Source organism: Solanum stenotomum, chromosome 4 (assembly GCF_019186545.1).
Source record: "Solanum stenotomum isolate F172 chromosome 4, ASM1918654v1, whole genome shotgun sequence".
Taxonomy (NCBI): domain Eukaryota; kingdom Viridiplantae; phylum Streptophyta; class Magnoliopsida; order Solanales; family Solanaceae; genus Solanum; species Solanum stenotomum.
Genome location: NC_064285.1, coordinates 23,965,231 through 23,972,919, shown reverse-complemented (window position 1 = coordinate 23,972,919; position 7,689 = coordinate 23,965,231). Strand labels below are relative to the sequence as shown.

General features: G+C 33.5%; 1 protein-coding gene across 1 annotated transcript; it reads right to left on the bottom strand.

The window, feature by feature from the left end:
* Positions 1–2,125: 2,125 nt before the first annotated feature.
* Positions 2,126–6,157, bottom strand: LOC125861880 (uncharacterized). Its single transcript, XM_049541788.1, has 6 exons — positions 5,811–6,157; positions 4,502–4,644; positions 3,642–3,785; positions 3,330–3,515; positions 2,981–3,105; positions 2,126–2,558 (listed from the first exon to the last, which is right to left on the bottom strand). Exons 1-6 carry the CDS (start codon positions 5,986–5,988, stop codon positions 2,327–2,329), a joined length of 1,008 nt encoding a protein of 335 aa, XP_049397745.1. The 5' UTR covers positions 5,989–6,157; the 3' UTR covers positions 2,126–2,326.
* Positions 6,158–7,689: the final 1,532 nt, after the last annotated feature.

The following is a 7,689-nucleotide window of genomic DNA, read 5'->3' as shown; positions in this document are numbered from 1 at the left end:
GGGGGGGGGGGGTCATTGATTGATAACAACCAAAAAAAAATCATTTTACCGATTGAGAGAAAATCGTATGATTGATATATAATCTGTAGTTTCGAAACACTAAATTTAGGTAAAGGATATTCGTGAATTAGATATCATGTCAATTTTAAAACACTATATTTATGAAAGGATATTGGCTATAGGAAATAATTAGATACGCTTCCTGTTTTTTTTAATTTCGTTTATTAGATTGTTAGGTATTTATAGATATCTAAGGTAAAAGAGAGGTTCGATAAATTGAGACGTGACTTTCTATGATTGGGAAATAAAGAAGGAAAAAAGAATACAGTTAGTTAAATGGTAGACAATCTTACAAAGCAAGAAGACAAGTGGTGATAAGAATCGGGTTACCAGAATAAACAAGAAAATAATGCGGAAGCAAAATTATAAAGATTAAAGACAGAAATTGAAAGATATGTAAAATTCAAGAATAAAATCCCCAATTTCAAGATAAAGTGCCAAGAAGATCTTAGTATTCAAAATTAGCGGATTAAGACTAATCATGATACTAATACAGTCAATTCAAGAACTTAGATCAAAAGTGATCTAGACCCCAATTACGAAGAAATTAGAGACAACAATTAGTATAACACTAATCACCTTCTTTAATTTACAAATAGAAACCAAAGATATCAAATTAAGAATTAATGTTACCTCTTAAAGAATCATTCTTATAAGGTTGTAAGATAAATTCATGGTCACCACGCACAAAAGTGTAAAGAAGAGAAAACATCTCAAATGATATTAATCATGTTTGTCTCAAAATAATGAAAATCAACCCCAATATATAGGGAAAACATATCCCAAATAGAATAGGATTTAAATCCTGCTTTTATTGAAACTTTAAACTAGGTAATTTTTACACTAGGAATCTTTAAACTAGGAAAACATGAAAACTTTAAACTAGGAAATTTTTTAAACTATGAAACTTTTAAAATAGGAACTTTTGACTTTGAGCATTCAGCTTTTTGGACTCTTTTATTGGGCTTCGTGTGGCTCAAACTTCTTTCTTTTGGACTTGAATTTGGACACCTCTTTCGTGATAAACATATTCTTGATTTTGTATTGACGCCCGTCAACTTTAGTACAAGTAGGCTGACATGGATGCTATCATTCGCCTCTTCTTGAAAACACAATTCATCCTCGAATTTAAATCTCATAGCAAACAACATCCATTACTCAAAAACAACAATGGTAGAAATAAAACAAGATAATAACCATGTGTCCACTTAACCCAATTAATCCTGGTATGCTAATGCATGTCTTCTTGATTTTAAGTGATTTACTTGGTACTTACAACTAAGACTAATGTGCACCAACGGTCTTTTAAGTGACTTTTAATTTGTGGGAAAATGTTTCTAAGCCACGTGATGAAAAATTGATTTATGACAAATATTTTTAGAATAATATTTTTTACTTGGTATCGAACACAAAAAAAAAATAGGTAAAAAATCCATTAATTTTCCTAGAAAAACATTTTCCATAGTACCAAGTGCGAAAAATACCCCCTTTGTAAGTATTCAAATCAAATTTAGATATGACAAATCTCTTGTCTTTCACTTTACACAAATGTAGTAATGAATATAGATTTGGAAGAATTCATATAACCTACCCTCAAGTTTAGCCTTTAAAGATGCAAAAAAAAATCCACATTATTATTAGAAGCAGGAACAAAGTGTTCAATTTTCTCCCGTGAGATCCATTATTGCGATTAATCTTCTAAAACTCTTGAAGTCCGTGTATAACAATGTCAAGGTATGAGCTCTGTCAACTACACGAATCAAAGGCAACAAAGAAATACTTCATTACGCGAGAAAAGCCTTTAACGGTATGGAAGAAGTTCTACGACAAGCTTCAAAACATGAAGCAATAGCTGAGCCTTCTAAAGATTGAGCTAAGAGAATCCATCCTACTTTTCTCAGTACAAAAGAAATAAGCGAGCGCTAAGCTCAATAAGAGTGTAAAGGCAGCACGATTAGAAAATATGAGACATCGCATGACATAAACTATAAAGGAATACTGAGAATAAAAATGAGCTTGCAGAAACAACCAAGGCAAAATTTTCCTGTGGACATGGGAACAAAAGTAGTAGAGATTGTTCAACATTAAATTATCTTTCCTCTGTATAATGAGGAATAATGAGTTACTGAGTCTACTATCACATTTTGACAAGAAAAAATGGATGGAAAAAAAAAATGTAACAGTAACTTATGGTGGATTCTGTAATATGCTAAGATGTTTATTTAGATGATGCATATGTGAACTAAACCAAAATGTTCCCCTCACATTACTTTAATGGGGAATACTTTGAGATCAACTTGTCAACATGAATTACGATATCATCTATGCGGGGTCGGACTGTTGCTTGAGGCTGAAGCATCCATGTCACAAACTGATTAAGGTCGTTTGGATATTGAGCATTAGGCTCAGTTGGCCACTTTATTTGTGCATTTACAATAGCCAATTGTGGACTTTCATCAGATTCCTCAAGTGCATACTCGAATGGAGATACACCATACCTGGAACATAAAAGCCAAGATATTAAAGATTAATAACTATCTTTCATGCAAACAGACCTGTTCGAAACCAATTTCACAGTTAATTAATATCTGCAATCGGGTAATATATGCATGTCATGAGAATTTTTATTCATTATTCTGAAAAGAAAAAAACTTTTACTGTGAATAATAACTTGGAAACTCAGCACCAGACAACACTTCAGTACGCTCACCAACATACTTATTTTAAGCATTAAACAAGTCAAAAGCAGGAGATTTCACACTTGAGTTTACTTAAATCATGATTTGATCGAACCGAATATCAACTTATTGGGCAATGGTGATGCAACTAACAGATATGTCAACAAGAGAATAAAAATATTTTATTTTGCACAGAAAAAGCTACAAAAAGATATCTGCAAAAGAGTAGAAAGAAGTCTTACATTATAGCAAATAATGTACAACCTAATGACCAGATATCAGTTCTTTCATCAATATCACATTGACTTGAGCAGTCCCACAATTCAGGTGCACGGAAAGGTGCTGAAATATGCTCAGATGCCCATTCCTGGATAACCACAAACGTACATCAAACCAAAAAAAATGCATCAGAATGGGGTAAGTTGTGAACGGTAAGTTACAGAGCCAAGAAAAAGCAACATCCTTATGTTATTAATACAGTGATGGTGATAACATTCTCCCTGTTCAGGTTCAGAAGAAGAGAAAGATGAGAAGCTTGCAGGCATAAATACAGAAGAAGATACGTTTATATAATAGAAGAAGCATAAGTACCTGCAACTGTAGAGCCTCTGAACGAGAGCGAATTTGCCTTCTTGCAGGACGCGCATTTCCAAAATCCATTAATTTTGCAAGAGGTGCCTGTCCTTTTCGATGTGTTAAAAGGACATTACGAGGTTTGACATCATTATGTGCATACGGAGGATCAAAGTTATGCATATGCTTGAGACCTGCACAAAGCTGCATATAAAACATTTTTCAGTACATCATTTTTTGGCTTCACAATTCCATGTGCACTTGACCCTTCCGTTTTCCTTCAGAAAATGAAAAGATGCTCTTGTGCAGAACATACTGATTCTTGTTCACCTGATGAAATATTTGAAGCACCTCCAAAGTGGAAAAGAACTCCTGTTTTGCTTGCATGGTTTTCATACTATCCAGTAATGTCCCATCCAAATGGGCTGGAAATAACAAGTAAGCTTCCTGCTTCCTAGACTGGTCTTGTGAGGCCTGCCCATTATCCAATTAAATAAGAGCTTTAGAGAAAATCCAGTGGCAACTGAAGATATATCATAGAGGGAAGGCAACAAAGAAGATGTAAATCAGCATGCTTATAGCATTCAGCAAAAGTAGAGCATGTCTTTCATAATTGACAAATGACAGTTTGCTTAAACATAGTTCTCATTCCCAGAAGCCAAAACTGCCGGAAGAGTATCATCTCAATGAGACATGTGAACAGTAAACCCTCTGTGATTGTGAGCAACTTCCCAACCCCCTTTCCTTTGTCTTTTGCGAAAGAAAGGAACTAAAGGATACACTTCTTTGACCATTCACGTGCATGTTCAAACTTCTTCATATATAGGGAAATAAATCTACTATGATGGGAATGAATTCCTTGAACTCTTGAAGCCCATCTAAGACTCCTGGAATGGAAAAGGATCAATATTGTGCATGTGTTCACCTTCTTTGCATGATATGCACTCTCAATAAGAGATAGCCTAGACGTGGAGCTGAGTGAATTACTAAATGCTAAGTTACTTGGACTCTCCAAAATTTCTGCCGCACCTGTGTCCGATCCTCCAAAACACTACTTTTGGAGGATCCGACACGCACTAGTCGACTTCTGAAGAGTCCGAGAAACATAGACTAAATGAAGAAATTAGAGACCACTGCAACAATTTTCTTTTTCTGCTGATCAAAGCAAGTGCACGGGTTTTAGTAATTACCTTGACCGAAATGATGGCATGATCCAAGAGAGGAAGCAGATTGGGATGGCTAAACAGAGACGAAACGCGGATCTCCTCTTTCACCAACTCTAACTGTTCATTGTTTTGAATAAGAACTTTCTTCATTGCATAAGTTCCATCATCTAAACATTCAGATACAATGCATTGCAAACACTATTATGTTAACATGACAATTTAAAAGGTCTTAATAAGAACAAGAGAAATATGAAAATACAACAATTGTTCAAAAGTCTGCACTATTCTTTTCCTAGAGAAAGAATCATAAATCTGACTGCACTAGATGGTTCAGGTCCACAAGAAAACAATATCTGACCTGATAAATGAGAAAATTGTTGCAGACCTAACTTTGCCATTTGAGCAATGAAAAGAAATTCATCGAAAGACAAAAAGAGAACATAAAAGGCAAAGGATAAGGTTCCATTGGACTTTCTTCTTTTCAATTGCAAACAACAGTAAAAATATGTTTAAAAGAGTTCATTTTTATGCATTTCTTTTTTCCTGATAAGATGCCGCACAAACCAGCAGTACACTATTAGTAAATCTAGAAAAAGATATCTAATTGCACAAAATATAAGCAAATTCTGGGAGCTAAAGTTCATATATCAAGATGATCACCCTATAGAAACACCTAGTACCCATACAAAATCACAGTTATTTAGCAGGCAAAGGAAAGAAAACATTGATAGTAGCAAACATCGAGACATAAATATCCGTGGAGTGTAATTGATACAAAAACTCCCCCAATGATCATTTACAACTACAACCAAAGCAAATCGTATAGAATTTGAAGCAGGCAAGAAACCCTTTCATTCACAAATCTGATCTAATAGTCAACAGCAACAACAACTACCAAGATCAACTATAAGAATTCCCATTATCCATTAAGCACAGTCTAGACCTGTTTACAAATCTGACCTAATAGTCAGATCAACAACAAACCCATTATAATTTCACAAAGTAGGGTAGGGTAGAATGTACACACACCTTACCACAACCTTCTGTTTCCTATAGAGTCAGATCACAAGAGAGAACAAAAAAAATGTCCACTAATATTATTCACAAATTTCACCTAATTGTCAACAACTACAACTATGCACAAAGAATCCCAACTTAATTCTGCTCAAAACTCCATAAAATCTGATTCAATTGTCAACTTACAAGGAAAAATGTGATTCAATTTTCAGATTTCAAGAGAGAGAGAAAACGAAACTTGCTATTGCCACAAATTAATTTGACGAGCAACTAGTATTCCTCAAACCAATGTAAGTAAGTATCTAGTAATACGTACCAGAGACATGAGAAGGGTCCTTAATTTTGTTGGGGTCAGAAATGAGCTCCTTGACAAGGAAGACATTGGGAAAACTGGCTTGACGAAGGATCCTGAAGCGATTCTCATTGATCCAAACATCTCCTCCGCCATTGGCGTTGTCATACAAAGCATTGAGTCCCGAGAACGAGCATCCCATTTTTCACTGCTAAATCAATGGGTCAGCTCCTTCTCGATTGTGATTGTGACGGTGATGCTTCTCTCTCTGACTTTTGAGAGAGAAAGAGAGAAGAGAGATTTTTTCTCTCTCTTGGATCTCACAAAGTTGTCTTTAGCGAGAGAGACTATTTTTTTAATCTTTTGGCGTAGATTTGATATTATGTGATGCTTGTAGTAGAAGTAGTACAAATGTACAAGTTATCTTCTTTATCGGATCTCTATGCGCAACTTAAAATTTGTTAGTATTTGAGTTTGTTTTTCTTTTACGAAAATGCACGTATAAAATTACCAAAATGATCCTTAATGTATGAGTACAAGGGTCAAATGAGTTCGCTAAGTTGAAATCGGAGATATTATGTGATGCTTGTGGTAGAAGTAGTACAAATGTACAAGTTATCTTCTTTCTCGGATCTCTATGCGCAACTTAAAATTTGTTAGTATTTGAGTTTGTTCTTCTTTTACGAAAATGCACGTACAAAATTATCAAAATGGTCCTTAATGTATGAGTACAAGGGTCAAATGGGTTCGTTAAGTTGAAGTTACAGATATTAAAATACGTTGAAATAGAATTTGGATTGGGCTATGCTCCGTCCAAATTTACTTTGGGTTTAATTGGGTTGGGCTCAAATGGGCTAAAAATCGAGTTGGGTCATGATCGTCCAATTTGACCTGTTTAATCTCAACAATTTTAATATATTGTTATTTAACTTTTACAACCACTATTTGAATTTCAACTCAAGAAAATTACAAATGCATAGATAAATTCTAGAAGATATAAAATAGATAGTGATTCATAACTTACTATAGGAACATATATTACATCAATGCAAAATAAAGAGCCTTAAAATGGGTTAAATGTAGATTAATTGGGCTCAATTGAAGATTCTTTTAAAATGGGTTTAGACATGAATGAGTTGAGGTTGAACTCAAATCAAATTATCTTGAGTCCAACTCGTAAAATTCTAGACGGGTTATCTATATTTGGACTCATTTTGACACCCCATGTGTATGTGTAATGTTTTATTTTGATCCTTAATATATTTCATTTGATTGAGATGATTTTTAATGTATAATAAAAGTTGTTTATTTTATTTCTTTACTATAAATATTTATCAAGAAACAAAGTGTTGAATATAATTGTGGTGTAACGATCCGATCCATCGTTACTAAAGCTCACCTCGAGTAGAGTCCCAAAAGTGTAGTGCAATAATTTTAAAATATTTGTATATATTGCTTTATAGGTTTTAACATCTGAAATTTCTACTTAGATTCAAAAAGTTATTTTTGCAAGGTTTGATTTCAAGTATTGTAAATATTACTTTAAAGGTTCTAACATTTGAAATTTGCAGAGTCTTTTTAATAATCTCTATATATATATATATATAAAGCTGAATCTAAGCAATCCTATTTGGCACCTCTCTATGGCCAATATTCTATTTATCTTTTTTTCTCATTTTTTAAAATGTTTCTTCCTTATGTTAAATATATTAGTGACAATTAAGTTCTTTTTAATACTTATAACTGACGCACATAAATATTAGAAATTAAAAGAGAAAATAACCTATATGAGAGAATGTCAAGAGTTTTCTCTAATATTTAAAATAAGGTAAATAATCATAAATCGTTTAAAAAAATATGGTAAAAGTTAATCACCAACTAATATTGATATGTTCATTGTTGA

Coding starts and splice junctions, on each gene's coding strand:
- LOC125861880 (XM_049541788.1), bottom strand. CDS start 5,988: ATGGGATGCTCGTTCTCGGGACTCAATGCTTTGTATGACAACGCCAAT. Junction 4,645..5,810: donor GGACCCTTCTCATGTCTCTG/GTACGTATTACT, acceptor CTGAATGTTTAG/ATGATGGAACTTATGCAATG. Junction 2,559..2,980: donor TGTACATTATTTGCTATAAT/GTAAGACTTCTT, acceptor TTTATGTTCCAG/GTATGGTGTATCTCCATTCG.